The sequence below is a fragment of the Rhamphochromis longiceps genome, linkage group LG5 (assembly GCF_057381845.1).
Source record: "Rhamphochromis longiceps isolate RC_006_pf linkage group LG5, R_longiceps_female_GT1.1, whole genome shotgun sequence".
Classification (NCBI taxonomy): Eukaryota; Metazoa; Chordata; class Actinopteri; order Cichliformes; family Cichlidae; genus Rhamphochromis; species Rhamphochromis longiceps.
Genome location: NC_140561.1, coordinates 26012116 through 26031404, shown reverse-complemented (window position 1 = coordinate 26031404; position 19289 = coordinate 26012116). Strand labels below are relative to the sequence as shown.

The window sequence follows — 19289 nt, the reverse complement described above, 5'->3', positions numbered from 1 at the left end:
CTACAGAACGGGAGAAGGGAGCTAAAAGAGCTTGTTTCAGAAAGGAGGAACTGAGGGCCTGAACCAAAGCCATTTGATCAATATTATTTCAAACTGTGAAAAATTCAAAGTAACTATTAGAGTTCATTAATAAAAATAAGGAGCTGGAAATGAGACTAATAGATCCCCTTTAATGTATTAGAGCCACAAACAGACTTTTCATTTTGATTAAACAAATTATGTGCTGAGCTTCAGTGTACTTGAGAATGTAATTTTTTCTCCTTGGACAGAGCAAAGGAAACTGTTTCCCTCTGCAAACGTAGGATAATTGCTCTAATAAACAGTACAGTGGCCTCTTTTAGCAAAGTTATGAATGTTCTCTCAAGCTAATAAAAGGCATATTTCCAAACTCTCTGAATAAACATGTAAAAGCTCTACAATTGATAGCTCTGAGCAACAAGTTTGTGACATAGCTGTGATTAGCATTCTGTGCTTTCCAGACTATCAGCTGGTATCAATCATTTCATTTAACTCCTCGGAAGAGGAGTTGAAACGTGTACATTACCTGCAACTAAAACTTTGAAGCGATCGGGGTAATTGCCTTTAGAGAACTTAAATATCACTGATATAATGCAGCACATTATCAAAGAAGATGAATAGCCATCTCCTACAAATAAAACATTTATATTGTAATGTCATTGTGTAATGCAGTCACTACAGTCAATATACAGTCAGGACGTTTGGCAAAAGTGGAAAAAAAAACCCAAAACTAAATCTGTACACGAATAAAACATCACAGCTAATTAAAAACAAAACAAAAAAAAAACAACATTCTCTGTTTATATTTGTGGAAGAAAATCAGTTTTCACAGTACAACTGTACTTCAGTGTAGCCACTCATTTGCAAGAAAATCAGCACCATCTCGAGATATTGTAGGCAACGTTTCAAAGTTTTATTTCTTATGAAAGCATTCATTGATTATGTGTTTATTTTAAACCCTGAGTTCTCACCACGTGGTAATCATCCTGATAACAGAAATTAAATTGCAGGAAAGTCTGTATACTGACCGTGTCTGAGAGAAAACTGATGAAAAATCAATTTGCACTTCTTGAAAATTAACTATCATTGGGGAAAAAAAACAATACATTTTATGGCTTGTTTTTTTACATCTAAAAAACGAGCTTCATGTCATAATCAGTGTAAAACTGTACATACATATGGAATGACTCTTTTTGCAAAACATTACAGTGGCCTTTTTTCAGCCAAGTTATTCACAACATTATCATATACATTGCACAGCATCCAGAGAAACGAAGACAAATTGAAGGCACTTTAAACAGTCGTCATTAATCTCCCGCTCATACAGTTGTGGCACTGCTCTGTTCTTTGTAAGACATTGAGTAGCTAGAAGCCTGAGAGATCAATGTTTAGCTCAATACTAATCAGAAATTAATTAACAGCTAACAAGCAGGAGGCAGTTTACCTTTATGTTGTCTGTAACTCCCTGGATACTGAGGTTTGATGTGATGTGCAAAACACAACTAAGACAGAAGACAGTTTAAAATCCTTGCAATATGGCTAGTGCGGTTTAAGAAAAAAAAAAAAAAATTCATAGTGGCAATAGTTTAGACTCTTTTGCAAACCAGCCTCAGGTGTACAAAAAGAACGACATTCCTATGACCACGATCTAACGCAGCCTCTGGATTTGACAGTTCGTACCTGTTACTATCATCTGTTAATATACAGCCCTTATGTAGAAGCACTGATCTAGTGCGAATCACCTGCAAGGAGGCACCATATCCTCATGTTTAGAGAGACTTTTGTTAAGTTGAGTGTTTTTATAGGCTATGCATTTTCATGTGGCTAGATGGCACTGTTCCCATTAACACAGCATTATGATTCCCAGCTCAGCTGAAAATTCAAATGTGCATACACAAACATAATCACACACATTCATACCTGAACAGACTTTTTTTTTTGTTCCATAAGAATACAACAGTTATTCACCACTTTCTCAATGATTTGCCTGCCAAAATGCAACAAAGGATGAATCCTCATCTTCTCACAGAAAAAGTTTGGCAACATTTTCATCCAGCAAAACAGAAACAAAAAGCTCAAACTTAATTTAATCAAATTGCTTTCTCAGGATTACTTTAGTGTGAGTTTCCCGAGCAGCACAACAGACAGGAAGAGGATTTTAACCAACAAGTGGTCAGTTCATCTGTGCAATAAAGGCCTGCCCCTGCCAATTTCATTACATCCATCCCATCACTCAAAAAACTCCCACCATGTGATCTATTTGCCTCATGTAGATGCTCTTTAATGGGAGAGTGTACCGTCGCTCCTCTGGGATCCTGTTACACTGCAGAGAGTTTTAAAAAGAAAACAATTACTGTTGAAATATTTGTAATGTGAGAACAGTGGCCTAGATTCGACAGGAACATGGCCTTACATTGCTGATGTTTCTTGGAGCAGGCTGGTTGACTGGCTCTCTTTCTGTCAGTGCTCCCTCCTCACATGGAAAGTCATCATTCCATTGTTTCTCCCTGAAGCGTTTGTCTATAGGCACAACATGACCCTCGGTTGTGAAGATGTACTTGTTATCGGATTTGTGAAGTGGGTTGTCTTCATCAAACAGCTGCAATGCATAGGAGAGGTTTTTATTTACACAGTATGAAGACAGGCAGGACATCAGTACTAACACCTGGCTCATACCTCATGGAAACCTCAATGGTTTGGTCCCCACAGTTAATATGTCCATTCAATACTTACCCGTTTAAACAGCATAACAAAGATGATGCTGTAACTGGGCGTGGTCATTTTGGGCAACAACAGCTGCCTGCAAGTCCTTATCTCAGCTAATTTTCTAAGCCAGTGCACTGTGAGTACACTGGCTTAGAAAATCAATCTTTTAGCCACGTAGGACAGTAAATTACTTCATGTGGTCATGGTATGTGAAAGCAAGACAGTTTGACAAAGAGGATTTGAAATGCTGAGACAAACTGATCATTAAGTGGAATATGAGGCCTGGGCAGGCAGGCAGCACACCTTAGAATCAGGAGAACATACACACACAGCTTCAGGGGGCCACAAGCTACAGGTGATTTAGACTTCTCGTTACATTTTGAAGAGTCTATGACGTAAACTACACAAGTAGCTGACGCTGTTGCCAGCATTCACGATTGTGTGTGTGTTACACATTAATGACCTTGTGGTTGTGTCCTGGAGTTTTATATGCACTGCAAGCCACAATAGAGACAAGTAAAATCCGGCAACTTTTTCCCTTCTGCGTCCTTACTCTTTGTTGTGGTCAGTGGGTTTTTGTTTCTTTGTGTGTGTCATTTCGGGTGCAAACATACTTTCCCCTTAAGTTTTTCCACTTATTTGTACATTCCCAATAAGTTCAGCAATGTCCCTCCAGGAATTTGCAGGCATCTTTAAATATTTATATATTGAGGCGATTGTTATTATTCTCTCAATGATAAATTCAACTGTGGTAAAATAGTAGTTGAAACTCTGTGAACACAATACTTGCACAATGTGTCAACATGACATGTAAGTTACATTTCCATGTACATGCACATTAGGTCATGTAACAGGGTTTAAGAGGGATTTGCGGCTATGATGTACCTATGGTGTGGATTCAGTGCAGAAATCTAAAGCAACTGGTATGGTACTCCCACTGCCAGTCCCAAGCCGGGAAAAATGGGAGGGCTGCATCAGGAAGGGCATCCGGTATTAAACCTGTGCCAAATCAAACATGCGGATCCACCCTGTGTAGCGCCCTCTGGGGAAATAAGGGAGCAACCAAAAGTACCATCTCTTGCAATAACTTGAATAAAGATCTATCTCGACTATATACTGCGCTCATATATAATTTTATAGCCATATAAGACATAGCTTTCTATCTGAATGGTCAAGCTGCAACTTACCAGATAAAGATATTTGCATGTCTCGCTGAGGAAAAAGCTCTCCATGCGATCCTCTTTGGATTTATCCACGACATGATGGAGAGTGGCATACCCACATCTGCAAAGAACACAATTCCGCTCAGCCAAAAGCAAACACAGAAGAGCTTTAACAAGCTCAAAAAGAGTAAACAGTGTATTTTTCTATTATTATTTCTTGGACAAAAGCATCTACAACTTTAAACTTAATCTCACCTGACTTTGGCATTTTTCTCAAGGCTCTGTAGAATATCCATTCCAACATGCAGATAGAAAGGATTTTTGGTTGCCTGCAGAAGTTAAAAAAGAAGACTTGTGTGAGATGTAACAGTCACTGACAGCAGCACCAAACGCTGTGGAACAAAGACCATGACTGTTACCTGGTACAGCAGGTAAGTAGACTCTACTAGTTCTGGTCTTAAAGGGTAGAAAAGCACATCGGGAGCCTGCAGCTGCCAGTTGTATCTTTCTGGCAGAGCTCCAAAGCGCTTCCAGATGGCATAGTAGAAGGCATGCAGGCAAATGGCATCATCTACATCGCCATTCAGTACCTATGAGGCAGAAGTAGAGCTTTAATTTAGATTAACAAAACAATGTATACACCATGCTGTTTACAGTACAGGATTTTTTAGATTGCTATCAATATTTGGGGAATTTAAAAAATTAGCTATATAACCTGATAATTTTTGTCTTTTAGACACACAAAACAAAGATTCTAGACTTCTAGAGAAATTTCTCGAGAAATCTAGAGAAGAAGATGAGAAGAAGACTGAATTTCCCTAACATGTGTTATATGTAGTTATTTGTGAGTCTTTACTAGGATAACATGACAATGCAGTTTAAAAATAATCTTGTTTTAATAGCATAATAAGTATTACTGACTCAGAGAGGATTAGTTGCCAGGCAGGTTGCAAAGTGCCCTCTGGTGGACAAATCATGCAACATCAACCCTCATAACATGGTTAAAGACCATTTTTTAAAACATTTTTAATTTTTCATTTAAGAACTGTTTTACACGGCAATACAAATAGATCAGGAAACAGACAATATAGGCCGATACCTCACAGCTGCCACTATAATCCTCACCTGAAGGCCAGGAAAGAAAGCCTGAAGTGAGTCAATCCAGGTGTTCATTATCTCACCACTGAACATGTTCACATTAACATAGAGAGGTGGGTCACCTTCTCCTTCATTGCACGACTCTCTCCTGGGGAAAAAAACCACAGAAATAATATGTAATACTAGTCCCTATGCCTCTAAATGAAATCACAGTGAAATTGTGATTTTATACGCTGCAAAGAGATTTTAATCATAAAGACAAAAACACAACTTCAGATCCTTAACAGGTGTTTATCGGTGTTTACTGATGAAGAATAAAGGGCTGATGTGTATCTCTGTTAAGTCTCATGACAGCTTTAAGTTTCTGAATCTAGTTTTCCTTCCTTCCTGAAGTTTCCTTTAGTAAGAAACTAAAACCAAAAACCATCAGCAGTTTTATTTCCTCTTTGCTTGTTTAATCCGACAGTGACTGATTTACATAGCTGGGATTCATTTCACATTTCATTTGCAACCCAGTGAAGCTGTGCAATGCTGCTGTGTCACATTTCTTTAGTGCTGAACTCACCCTCGTCTCATGTGATTCTGGATGCTTTCATAAGCAGCTGTAAACATACGGTAGTCCTCTTTTTCTCCAAAGAGGATGTACGACTTAAGCAAGTACTCATAGAAGGAGTCCATACCAGCTCCAAGACCACTCTGCTTGCCAACCCACTGCCCTGTTTGAATATTAACTACATTGCCTAAAAAGAGAAATTTAAGTTTATATTCACATTGTGTGGCCATATAATTTCAGCAAATAAACAGAAAAAAAATGAAAAAACAAAAAGAAAGTTTCCAGGGGAAGTCTTTACGCTGTACTAAACATCATACATACCCAAAAGACCGGTTTCGTTGCTCCTCAGGTTCCACAGGGCTCTGACAGCTCGTCTAGCTACCCACTCAAATGTCGAATCCCCAATTAAGCGGCTCAAAATTCCAAACTCCACCAGCAAGGACCCGGCTCCTGCAGTACAGGTCTCATTCACACTGTCAGGAGGAACTCCGTTCTTCAGGTTCACCTGTGATAAAGATACAAACAAATCAAATCTAGTGCATTTACAGTGACCAATGACAATTTCTGCTCACATGATAACTAAGGTGTGTGCTGCAAAGTGAGACCGAAAGAATATATACCTCTAATTTGTGGTCACAACAGTCTCACTCACCCTGGGGTAGGGAATGCCTGTGCTGGTGTTCTCAAAGGCTGGCAGCAAACGCACAGCCAAGTCATGAGCCAAATGTAGCAGCTCATTATCGTAACCTTCAAAGCCCACATTGCCAAAAGGATGTTTTGGGTCAGTCAGCAGAATGTGTGCTGAAATAAGGCTTCCCAAGATCCTTCAGTTTAAAAAAAAAGAAAGAAAGAAAGAAAGAAAGAAAGAAAGAAATATAACACCAGAGTTCTACACATAACCAGATATTTAAAAGCTTATCGAAAGCAATTATCATGATAAATGTTACACGAGTCATCATATCAAATGTTTTGCTTTAAAAATGCGTACACTGACATATTTTGATTCCTACAGACTCTGAAAATAGTGACATATGTACCTGATGTTTGCCTCAAAAACTTGCACAGTTGAGTCCTTGTCAAAAGATACAGTATCTATAACCAGTTTGACGGCTCTTTGAAACTCTGACACGTTGCCGAGCACCTGGTGAGAAAAACCACATACTGTATAACCACAATAAATCAACAATCAGCTGTCAGTTTTAAGACTGACACGGTAACACTTGCACCTGGCTTCATGCAGGGGAACTTAAAAGCTTGGCAGAAAACCCACAACTTACAGAGGAAGTGCTAACAACGTTGTTCTGAATGTAGTGCAGAGCAGAGAAACTCGTATATTTACTTTGAATTATGCTACTGATTGGAAAAAATACAACGACATCGCCTTGGATTAAACCAGAAGCTCCCAGTGTGAGAGACTGGAGAAATTGGCTAAAGACTGTATTTGTTATGGAAAGAAGAAGAAAAAAAATCACTGCAAGACTAAATAATTTTTTTGCATTGATGATAGAATGGTCTTTAAATTATATAAATGGGAAGTGACAGCAGTTTTAATAAAAAAATAAAAAAAAAGATTTCATTGATGTTTAAAACAAAGAAATGCCAAAACTGGAATTGGAGGCTGATTTAAGGAAAGTATTTAGGTAAAGATATGTGAACATCTTCACTTTATTCATGTTCGATCTGGTATTATGTCTAAAATATAAAACTAAGCCAAAAAAAAAAAAAAAAGGAAACTGAAAACCCACAACTCACAGAGGAAGTACCAGTCACCATTGCTTTAATGCAGTGCAAGCAGGGCAGTAAATAAACAACCTACCAACAGAGTGTCCAAGGTGTCAATGAGAGTAAGGGAATAGTTCCCCAAGACATCATTTATGTTGATATTTGATCTGAAATAAAAGAAGTGAAACAGACTGTGGTTTCACACACAAGTGGGAGACATACATTATACTGATCTCAAAACATAAAGCGTACTTTAAATTCAACAACAAAGTGATATTCACAGTTTTATCACTGCATATGAGAACAAGTCTTCCCATTAAGTAGAGCTGGGCGATATAAGATTTTTTCATATCACGACATGTTTTTTTTTTTTTTCATTTCAGGCAATGACGATATCTATCACGATATAAGCCAAATAACTATATTTGTAAGATTTAAATGTGCCGTTGCTCACAAGTAAAATGTGAAATAATCAGCAGCTTGTTTTTATTTAAATATTTATTTCCCATAATAAGTTCAACAGGGTAGATGTACTTAAGGAACATGAGACTATTTCAGATAAATAAAGGCAAATATTGCAAACTACACAAAAGGCAGCCGCTAAAGCGTTTAAGTTTCAAAATAGAACAAACGAAACAGACTAAATTGTCAATTCCACTTAGAAACAAAATATTAATTCTAAAAATAAATCTTAGTTTGTTTTACAGAAGAACAGACAAAATTGACTAACTTTTGTCAATATCAAATAAACTGAGAACTAAAAGGAAATTCTCAATCTCTCCTTGTTGTATAGCTTAGCTTTTCAAACAGTTTTAACAGTTACTTTAGTCTGACAAAAGCCGAATGACGAATTAGCGCTTCCAGTCAGAGACCGAGGCTACATCCACACGTACACGGGTATTTTTGAAAACGGAGATTTTCCGTTTTCGTTTTAAAAAAATAATCCTGTCCACACATAAAGGGAGAAATGAAGGAAAACGCCACTATGAACATGCCAAAGCAGCAGGTGGCGCTAGATTCCTAACCGTGCAGAAATGTTGGCCAATCAGAAGTCTAGAAGCCTCGGTGGGAAAAAGTAAACAAAGCTGGGGCATAGAAGCAGAACCCAGTCGTATGTGTGGAGGGACAGTAACTGTGTGTATATGTAAGCATTTAAACACTGCAGAGAGTAGAATTAACAGTATTGTAGAAATTCATTTCACCGAAACAATAACGTGGCGCACAGTGTGACGTCAAAAAATGCGCACACCTTTGACGCTGCGTTTTCTCCGTTTTTCTAGTCCACACGTAAATGCAAAAACGGAGTTTTCAAAAATATCCACCCTGGCCGGAGTTTTTAAAAATCTTTGTTTTCAGTGACCAACAACGCCGTTTACGTGTGGACGAAAGGTGCAAATGCACAGAACAAATGCATCTGCGTTTTCAAAAATACCCGGGTACGTGTGGACGTAGCGCATGCAACAGTTTATTGTATTTCCAGACTTGCTTTCGGCACAATTTACAGTGCGCGCTATTCTGTTTTTTGTCAGACTTGAAATAGCCAAAATACCTTCACACTACAGAACTTCTATGGCTCTTCCGTTCGACAATCTCTCCGGCATTGGAACCATCATCTGTTTTCTCTTCGGTCACGCTCGGTTGATTTTTCTAGTCGGCACACTCATTTCCTCCATTACCCGGGCGGTATGGTGGCTTGCTGCTTCCCAAACAAATACACATGTGCGGCTTGGCACTTGTGCTGTACGTAACAAGTCACGTGACGTGACGCTGCGGCTGTGATTGGTTAGGCTCTGCGCTACTTAATTTGGATTGGCTGTTCTTTTTTTTTCTTTTTTTAAAGAGGACAAGAGCGGCGAGGTCTATCGCAATAGTTTAATTTTTCTATCGAGAAAAAGTTATATCGCGATACATATCGTTATCGTTCTATCGCCCAGCTCTACCATTAAGTAGGGATTTTTCTTCTGATTTGACAACATAAACAGTGTAGGACTGATAAGAGGGTATTAAAACATGAATACTTATTTATCAGTGCAGCTCACAACAGGGCAACTCAAAATTATTAATTATAAAATAATTTGCAGATAATCATTGATCATTTTGGTGTCATGAAAAGGAACTAGCCATTAAAAATGATAAAATCCCTTCTTGTCTTAGAAAACACTTGAGAAAGTCCCCCCCCCCCCCACACACACACAAAATTTCTCTTAATGTTAGTGATATATCTCAAAACTTTTTCTGATACAGCTGACTGATTGAGGAAATCTATTCTGCCTTGAACCATAAAGCTCTTGAACGCATCACAGAAGAGGAAAGGAGTCAGAGATGCTGCCTTATCAGCATAATTTTCTGCATCAGATAGTCTTGATATTGGCTATATCAGTGCTATGCACAGACACATTTACACTTTTTGTCCAGTTTTCTGACAGTTTTCTTTACAGTGGTAATAATTCTTGCATTGTGAATGCATCCTGTAATGTTTTTGTATGGGGATCACCCTTTGCACTACCTACACTTTAGCATACCTCACACATCATACTAGTTGCATATCTTACAACAGGGACAGCTCTCATTAGTGAGGTACCATCTATTCGCTTTTGTAGTTTTGCACAACCTTTGGTTACTCCGTTATAATATTCCTCTAGTTTCCCTATTCAAATCTGTATTTGGTGGCTTTTGTGTTTAATGCTCTGTCATTCACAAGCTACAAATGTCAAAATTTCCTTTGAGAACAATGAAGTATCTAGTTGTGGTTCTGCGTGTAGTTCCAGCTGAAGGGAAAACCTGTTACAGTTTGAAAAGCATTGTTTCTTTTAAAGGGACTGAAGGGAAAGCTGATGGATAGCACTGCTGACTCAGCAGTGGCAGATATGATCACAACTGCATCAGTAAGTAAGTTTTTAATTAAACAAAGTTTAAATGATTTGGAAAACTATAGCAGGCTTTGGAGCTTTTTGCTCAGTATCAGACTCAGTTTTGGAGAAACAAGACTGTAGACTAAATCTCTCCAGGATCTAGAGGCTTTGTCAGAAAACAAACAAGTATATGTCACCCAACCTTGGAAATAACACTTACTGATTAATTCAAGACAAACATGAGGGTAAAATAGTTGTTTCACTCTGTTTTTCTTAAACTATACATTTGCTTGAGATCATTTGATTTCATAATTTTGAATATGTTATGAAGAAAAACAGGCTATACTTCACAGAAACCCACAGGATCCCTGTTAAGACTCTTTAAGCTTGGAAAGTACAGGACTGTTCAGTGAGAGTCATCTGACCTAGGCTGGCATTGCCACAAAATAATAAGAATTATGTAAATGCTTTCTATTTAGAGAAAACATGGTTTGAACTCTCCTCCGGTTCCCACTTGTAAACCCTGACCCGTTCTTGAGTGATTCTTGAGCAGCGACATTTTACTACAAGCCAGTTTGATTACAACTGCATGCAAACTGCAATGTGCAGAAGACAGTTAAGATAACTGAGCGCCTGGAAGCGTGAACTGCATTTCACAGTAGCAGGTCCAGTCAGTTCAGGTAATCGGGGTAACAGTGAATGACTCACGGGTTTTGCACGTCTGGACCCCTCCCTTCACAGTCAATTGGATTCAGCTCGTCCTCGGGAAAGGCATATTTCATATAATTGTCATATCCGAAGTAGAACATTTCTTTGGCCATGTCTTTCATTTTGGCCTTTAGTGTGTCCGGGAAAGAGCTGTATCTCCGCACGTACTCGTCCTTGTTGCCATCGAAGAAGCTCAGGTAGGACCTCTTTGGGGACTCCTCTCCCGCCGACGCACAGGTGGTCTCCGTCTCTTCATATCTGGGGCCGTGTATTCGTTCAGACCACGAGTTATCTCGCGGCTCGGTCTCCTTTTCCTCCCTGAACAGCAAGTCCAGTTTGTGCAAATTGAAACCGAGATGGAAGTTGAACCCCCAGCTAGGTCCCAGTCCGAAAGCTAGCCACAGCATGCAGCTGAGAGACAGTCTCAATACGACAAGACCAACAAGTATTGACCTCCATTGCATCTTTGCCCCGCGTCGGTCTTGAAACGCATAGTTTAAGTCCACATACCTCAGAGGGATGACCAACTGTCAGCCCCGCTGTTTGTCCGGCTGAACTACAGGCGAGAAGGGGTTGTGGAAGTGAGTCCGCCTCGCATTTCCTGTCAACAAACCAGCTCCTCCCACATCCTGATAGGCGATTGGTGTCGTGTCAGCGGGTTCTACTAGTGATTGGTCGTAGAGATGTCAATCTCGACGGTGCGTTTCGTGGCATTCCAGATTTGTACGCCAATAAGAAAGAGCCACAAGAGTGAAACATTTAGTTTTCAAACCGAGAAATTATTTACATTTCGAAAGATGTAAAGTTGGAAAGGTCAGTTAAATGTAAATATATTGAAAAAAAGGGGGGAAAATGAACATTTTGTTCTATATCTTTAAATGCTTTCAAAGATCCCCAGAATTAATACGCTCTTTTTATTGGTTAAGAAGCCATCAATTAGAACATTATCGTAATTAAATGGTAAAAAATAATAATAATAAAGCTGTTTTGACTTATCCGCTGAATACGAGCTGCAGAGCAACTCAACCACAACAATAATACTGAGTAATTACTATATGCATACAAGCACATGGCTTTGACCGTATGTAGGAGCTTGTACCTGATTTTACTGTATTACTACACTAAGTGAGTATGCTGACCTGTAAACCCTACCAAGGGTCACCTAATATAGATCTGATCACAGGTATAATAGGCTAGGTAATTGATAACAGCTATGTAGAGCTTTTTGGTATGTAGTCATGGCAAAAAAAGAAAAGTATATCCTGAGGTTTTACATATTAGAATATAATAATAACAATAATGAAAAACTGCTCCTTAGCAGTTCTTTAAACTGGGTCAATACAACCGCAGATGAATTTCAAAACATGCAATATTACATCATGTCATTATTTTTTTCACAAAAACTAAACCAAAATGCAGAAGCAGTGTGTGAATAAGTAAATAAATACACCCTTACTGCTTCCATAGGAATTAAGAGGGAAAGTTTCAACAAGGTGTTCATAATCAAATGCACTTGTTTAACTGATCATTAGAAAGTGTGAGCACCTCTATTAAAGCAAAGGTTTTGGCAAGTACATTGATTGATTTGGCAGACTAACAAATATAAAGAAATTAATCAACAATAATGTTAAAGAAGTAACTGTTGCTGAAGATCATTTCCAAATAATCTCACGCAAATTCACCCAACAGTCAAACGATATAACGCCAAGAGAAACTGCAAAAGACACCTCAGACTCTGCAGTACTCAGTTATGATGTCAAATATAAAAGTTCATGACAGTACAATTTTTTTTTTAAAAGACGGAACAAATAAAGTTTGTTTATAAGGGTTCCCATGACCTAGGTTTGCAACATTACAGCTGAACAAAACACAAGATTTCTGGAACAATGTCCTTTAGATAGATAAGACCAACATGGAATTGTTGGCCCTGCACAGCACTACGTTTGACAAAAGTCAAAAACCCTACACCAACTGCCAAACTGTTGTTATCACCTGTTGGCTGGTGATAACTTGGAATAGTTTCGCAGCCACAGGAACGTAGTATTCTCTGAGTCAACCATGATCTCTTCAATACGCTAAAGTATTTAGAGTCAAATGTGAAGTCGGCGGTCTAACACGTAAGACTTGGCTGAAACTGGGTCATGCGACAGCAGCAAACCTACAGCAGAGTGGCTGAAAAAGGATCAAGGTGTTGCAATGGGATCTTAAGAGATTTGTACATAGGCACATGCAGGCAAACCTTTATAAAGACAAAGATCCTCCACAACAATGATGAAGTCACACAGAAAATAGTTACTTCAGGATAATACTTTTTAAAGTTGTTCTAAAAGCTGCTGAATCATGGCGTGTAATTAGTTTTCACACTCCTGCATTTCGGCTTAGTTTTTGTTAAATAAATAACGACACAGTGCAACATGTCATGTTTTGTAGTTCATCTGAGGTTGTATTGACCTTATTTTAAGACCTGCTAAGGAGATTATTTTTATCCTGTCCTGATACATAAATTCTTTCCACTGAAAGAGGGTGCACCTTCTTTTTACCATGACTGTAGTACTTCATATAAAAGAGCATATTAATGTTTTCCCCCACCCCCATACAGTGACTGTTGTTTTGATGAGTACATTCTGTTCAACTAGGTAGAATATCAAACCAAAGGACAAGAGAAAAACAAAAAAAACAGTGTTTAAATTAAAAAGCATGCCTTTTTTTATTCTAGAATACATTGAAGTGGTGTTTTTATGATGTTACTGTAGGCACACCTTGCATGCTGCTTTGCTTCAGAGAAGAGACACTGCACAAGGCACTTTAAATCCTGCCTCTCTCTCAGCTTTGAGGCAGCACAAAAGGACATTGTTCCACTGAGGCTAATTACAAATAGAGGCCAATATGAACCACACAACCCCATACAGTGTTGCTTTTAGTACATTCAGAACTTTAAATAGAATCATATATTCATACACACACATCCCATTTCAGTAAAAATCATACTAGCTTGATATTTTTTACAGATCTGCTTCAACTGACTTGCTTAAATGCGCATTTTCCAAAACAACTGGCACATCTTTGAAAGGAGAAAACCTGATCAAGGGAAGGCTGACAGTCAAGATGATCACAGAGCCGAGCTAGGCAGAAAGAGGAAAACCTGCGTGTTCACATCAGCCGTTTCTAAGCATCATACCTGACTGTCTGAAGAACCTCATCATACTGTGAGATCTGTTGAACTGAATAAACCCTCCTAGAAGAAGGTGATGTTACACCAAGCTACCTGGCAGCATCAACTGTGTAATGCCTGAAGACACAAAAAGGTAGCTTAAAAATAGTTTCTCACTCCTAATTAAAGTACAGCTTTACAAGATGTATAATGCCAATTTCTTTCTTAAAGTTCGGTACCAGAATTGTTGTAGTGCATTGTTGGGATTTGTTTAAGAATATAAAAAAAAGGTAAAATGCAAAAAAAAAAAAAGTCACACAAGCAAAACAGTGCAGCACGGTGAAGTGCAGGTGAGGATACGACTGTACATCATTGCAGAGTGATGAGGGTGTGACATGACGTTAACAGGGCAATAACAGCTGGAAAACAACTTGGGTTTTTTCAGCTCCTGCGTGACTTTGAGTGCTGGATGAGCCACTGAAGTGTGATATCTGCAAATAAATGCATAAATAGAAATATGCAGGGTCAGATTTAGTACTGCAACAAAGAAATCAAACGATTGTAAGAAATAATGCCACAACTTACCAATGTTGTCTTTCTCTTTGCAGGAAATAGAGTAACAGCATATCTCCCTGTCCTGTATAGCTGACAGATTCCTAGAAAGGTAAAGAATAGTTATTTATATATAACCAATCCCTACATTTTAAGACAATTTAATTTAAAGTAAAGGTACATAGAGCAGATTTATTCCCCTTTCACCAGTCAGCCATACAAGCCCTGCAATGGCCCTAAAAGAAACCCAGGGGGCGTCCACACCACAGTTTGAAAATGACAGCGTTAAAGTAGTACTAGTAAGAGTCTCAGCACATTTTTGACAACTTGACAGGAGAGGAAACCAGTAAGATTACAGCTGGATATAAATAAAGACAGTTCCCCTTTACCAAGAGATATACATGAGAAAAGCATCCTAACGGTTCTTTAAAAAACAAAACGAAATGAAAAACTGCGAACACGTCTGATATTAAGAACCTACAATGCACTGATGAAAAGTTGAAATGCCTTCAAGATTTTTCCACTTACATTTTCTCAATGAGCTGCTTCTCGTCTAGTGCAGTGGGGAGATCCCTTTTGTTACCCAGTACCAAAACCTAAAAAAGGGCAGGTTAAATTTGAACTCTGAAACTCCAGTGGAGTAATCCAGAGAAGTCACACACAGATCTCTGTTACTGCTTCTGAAATCACACAAATATCTAAATTGGTTTAAGTGGAACACTTACGGGAATTCCTTGCAACTGAGGTTTGTCTAATAAATTATGAAGCTCATTTCTCGATGCCTCCACCTTTTCTCGATCTGCAGCGTCAACCATGTACCTTGACAAGATCAAAATCAAAATTAGTCATCATTTAACAACAATAGTGTTTGTTTTATGAAACAAAAGGTATGAAAGGCAGTCGGGGATACTCACACGATTGCATTAACTCCCCGACAGTAACGCTCCCACATGCTCCTGAACCTCGGCTGCCCTCCTATATCCCAGATCTACAGAATTAAGACCAAACCTTTAGATAACTTTTCCTAAAACCACTCTGGGGATGGGTTTTGTTTTACCAGTTAGATTAAAACTGAACCTTGATCGTGACATTTCCTTTAGTGACCTTCCTCATGTTGAACCCGACTGTAGGAATCATATCTTCACTGAAATGCCCAGACTGAAAGGAAAGACAAGTTTATCATTTATTAAAAGAAAAAAAAAAACAGTAATTTCAAATGCACATTTTACAACATCTGCACTATATAACCAAGTATAACAGCGCAACTGGTCACTCACATATATACTGCATGTGTGCTGCACTGATTAACTTCCTTAAAAAAACAGGAGTCATATACATTAAGCTGTGTGCTTATAAGAAATGCATAGCAACATGCTGCATGGAAATACACGCTGCGGATTACAAATTAAGTGGCAGTTCTAAGAAACGTTTATAAGTTTTTACATTTAAACTTCAAGTGACCTTTAACAAGCAATTTATAACTTATGGTAGCTTATGAAAGCGTGACTGACATAACGGCATCCTAAGGTAAAACCACAGCTTTAATGTTTAACGTTTGTTTTTGATTCATTCATGAGGAATAATCCAATCATAAAAGTGTTTTCACTGAGTCTTTATTGCAAAGGAGGAAGGGACTATAAAAAGTAAAACATTCAAAGTTGACTCTAATTTGAGTATCATAAAAGAAAAAAATAAACAGAGTGAATCATGTTATTGAAATGACAATAAAATAAAACGTTTAGGTTTTTTGTGATTGGCCTTTTGTTAATGCTTTGTGTAAACTGCAGTGGAAAGAAAATGTGTTTGTGTATGAAAAATCAGTGGAATTTCCCTTTTAAGTTCACAAGCTGCAGATATCCTTCTCCATGCTTCGTGAACCTGCACTGCCGGGTGCACGAACATTTCACAGCACATGACTCGCCAGAGTCACCTGACAAAGCTAAGTGGAAATGAGTGAACGGTCTTATGACTGAGAAAGGCGGAACCACCCCTGCATAACTACTCATGAACTCTATTGTTAGTGTCTGGTAGGGTATTTTTTTCATTTACTCAGCGTAAAGGAAGGGGAAGAGTACGTTCCAACCCCAAAAACCTTGATATCACCAGATAAGTGTGGGCACAAAAGAAAATTTCTATAGAGATGTCGTCTTCTTCGCAGTAAATGCCTGATAAAAATCTGTTTTTTTCAGCACGCATATAACCTCAGCACAATTCAGTGTTTCTTTTAAGTGTTTCAACTGTGCAAGTCGGAGTCTTTAGAAAGAATTACTTTCACTTTAACCTAATTTAATAAATATATTCTTTAAAAAAAAAAAAAAAAAAATTTCACAACTTCCAGTAGCCTGAGTGTTTGCGTAACAAAAAGGACCAACACATAAATATACAATGTATAAAACTGAGCTCACATAATAGTAGAATACCAATGTTGAATTAGTGGCCGTAGCAAATAAATGATTGAGAATTTTTTTGAAAGCAGAGGTTATACATCATCAATACACTGACTATCACCTAGTAAAACTGATTAAAAACATAAAAATACACCAGCCAGAAACCAGAATGCCAAGGTTTAGCAGAGGAAGTGCATACTTGTTTTTAACTCTGGCAGCGTAGATAAACATCTCAAGTGCACAAATGTTTTTAAAGAGCTTCCTCTAACATCCCGGCAACATATCTCTTTGAAAATTGATTACTCATCCATACTTTTGATAGCAACTGTTACATAAACACACACAAGATGCACATTAGACAAAAGTACAGAATGAATCCTGACTGATCTGAAGCTATTTCGTTTTAAGACGAAAGGCTGCACCAATCAGCCCTTGCCTACACCAGATACATTTAATCTGATTGGTTATCTGACAGCTGATGGAGTAAAAGGCATGCCTGCCATCTGTTGCCACCCTCACTAGGGCCCCATATGTGAAACTAAAACAACCAAAGGTTAGGGGAAAAAAAGAAAGAAACCCATTTTAGCAATAATAAGGCAACCTGGATTGCCCCACCAGTCTTTGAGAAATAACTGCAAAGTTACATGAGAAACCAACACCCCTACCAAGAAGCTACAATCTGCTGTTGTGTTTTTGTGTCTTTTTTACATAAGTGCAAAAATGTCTTCTCCTTTTGTTTACGTGTGCTTGACTTAAGTGCAGTGTTAATCTAGTCCCTTTTTTAGATGTGTCATGGAAATCTGACACTGCTTTATAATCTCACATTTAAGCATTAATGCTACAGAAACTGAGAAGCTGACTTTTATAAATACAAGAAAATAAATATAAAAAATAAAGAAGATAACCCACCCAGACTCTGTTAGTTGTCCTCATGATTTTGGAAACCAGTCGTGCCAAAAAGTGATTTGTGTGTTTATGTTTTTATGTGCAACATATTTGCTTATATTGGTAAAAAGGTTGGAGTCGGGATCATTTTCAAAGGGGTTATTTATTTAAAAGGAAGAAGAAGAAGAAGAAGAAGAAGAAGAAATTACCTGTAGAATATGTTATGTTATAGATGAAATAAATATATGAAATAAAAAAGTTATTGTGGTACATTTTTCACTGCCCAATTCATTTACATTAGTTTAAACACTCGCAATTATTTTTTGGCAGATGATCTCCTTTGACAGGACACCTGTATAACACTGGTACAGGGGACCTGTACTACAATGACACATAAGTGATCGTTCCAGTTTGGCTGCACCGCTGTCAACAGTTACTGTCAGCGTGTTATTACGTTAACTTCCTGGTAACTAAAGCACTCCAGACAGCTTTTAACTCCTTCGTGTAAAACTATGTCAAATACTGCTTTCGAGCTTTGGAGTTTAGACCATAACATTGCATCCTAGTAGCCGGTAAGTTGCAAAACTAAACAGCTAAATATAAAACAGCAACTCCTCTTGACTGCGGTGTGTGTTATGGATGCTGGCTCCACCAACAGAGCAAAGCACACCCCAGAGAACCGGACAGTGTTTAGCCCACTTCTAGCTTAGTAACCTCTATGCAATTATGCGAGTTAAGGCTGTTAGCCGTATCCTAGCAAGGCGGCTAGTAGCAGCTGGAGACTTACAGCGATCACGTTTACAAATGTTGTTTTCCCCGAGTACTGCAGGCCGACCAGCGTCAACTCCATCTCCTCCTTCCAAAACAGAGACTTGATCCAGTCCAAAAGCCGGTTTATTAGTGCAAGCATCTTGAGGTCGGTGGTCAGCGCTCCCCTGATGGTGGTACCTGTTTCGTCTCCCTCCCTGTCAGATGTGCCGTTTTTCCAGTGGGGAAGCGAAGAGGGACAAAAGCAGCTGTCATATGACCGATCAGCCAAAACGTGCTCATCAGCGCCTCCGCAGGGACGCAGAAGAAGTGCACCCTTTGTGTAACGCCCACTGTTTGCGTTCTTTTTGTCAATAAGAACTTTTTATGAACAAAAAAACAACAGTCACACGTTTATTATAGCACGTCACAGCAACACTACAACAACCACTGCCACTGAAGGTGAGACCAGAGGTGTGGACTCGAGTCACATGACTTGGACTCGAGTCAGACTCGAGTCATTAATTTTATGACTTTAGACTTGACTTGAAAAAATGTTCTAAGACTTGTGACTTGACTTGGACTTTTACACCAATGACTTGGGACTTGAATTGGACTTGAACCGGTTTACTTGAAAAGACTTGATATTTTACCCCAAATATAAAATTTAACATGCATATTATATAGAGATTGAAAATGTGACGTCATTCACGGGTAGAACCGCAAAGGATTCTGGGAACTCGTGGC

The 19289-nt window shown here is 38.5% G+C and overlaps 2 protein-coding genes across 2 annotated transcripts; both read right to left on the bottom strand.

The window, feature by feature from the left end:
- Nucleotides 1-171: 171 nt before the first annotated feature.
- Nucleotides 172-11434, bottom strand: edem1 (ER degradation enhancer, mannosidase alpha-like 1). Its single transcript, XM_085406922.1, has 12 exons — nucleotides 10821-11434; nucleotides 7355-7427; nucleotides 6576-6679; nucleotides 6191-6362; nucleotides 5860-6043; nucleotides 5551-5725; nucleotides 5013-5133; nucleotides 4307-4477; nucleotides 4143-4216; nucleotides 3912-4008; nucleotides 2432-2617; nucleotides 172-2341 (listed from the first exon to the last, which is right to left on the bottom strand). Exons 1-12 carry the CDS (start codon nucleotides 11282-11284, stop codon nucleotides 2252-2254), a joined length of 1911 nt encoding a protein of 636 aa, XP_085263048.1. The 5' UTR covers nucleotides 11285-11434; the 3' UTR covers nucleotides 172-2251.
- A 2069-nt stretch (nucleotides 11435-13503) lies between these two features.
- arl8ba (ADP-ribosylation factor-like 8Ba) lies at nucleotides 13504-18834 on the bottom strand. Its single transcript, XM_085406927.1, has 7 exons — nucleotides 18583-18834; nucleotides 15601-15681; nucleotides 15438-15511; nucleotides 15249-15342; nucleotides 15052-15119; nucleotides 14557-14627; nucleotides 13504-14462 (listed from the first exon to the last, which is right to left on the bottom strand). Exons 1-7 carry the CDS (start codon nucleotides 18703-18705, stop codon nucleotides 14413-14415), a joined length of 561 nt encoding a protein of 186 aa, XP_085263053.1. The 5' UTR covers nucleotides 18706-18834; the 3' UTR covers nucleotides 13504-14412.
- Nucleotides 18835-19289: the final 455 nt, after the last annotated feature.

Bases quoted from the DNA above. Each gene is read 5' to 3' on its own strand.
- edem1 (XM_085406922.1), bottom strand. From the start codon at position 11,284: ATGCAATGGAGGTCAATACTTGTTGGTCTTGTCGTATTGAGACTGTCT. The intron at 6,363-6,575 runs GTACATATGTCA...TTTAAACTGAAG, and splicing joins GTTTTTGAGGCAAACATCAG to GATCTTGGGAAGCCTTATTT. The intron at 4,217-4,306 runs GTAACAGTCATG...TAACTTCTGCAG, and splicing joins CTACTTACCTGCTGTACCAG to GCAACCAAAAATCCTTTCTA.
- arl8ba (XM_085406927.1), bottom strand. From the start codon at position 18,705: ATGCTTGCACTAATAAACCGGCTTTTGGACTGGATCAAGTCTCTGTTT. The intron at 15,682-18,582 runs GTAAGTCTCCAG...CTTTCCTTTCAG, and splicing joins CATTTGTAAACGTGATCGCT to TCTGGGCATTTCAGTGAAGA. The intron at 14,628-15,051 runs GTAAGTGGAAAA...TTACCTTTCTAG, and splicing joins AAGCAGCTCATTGAGAAAAT to GAATCTGTCAGCTATACAGG.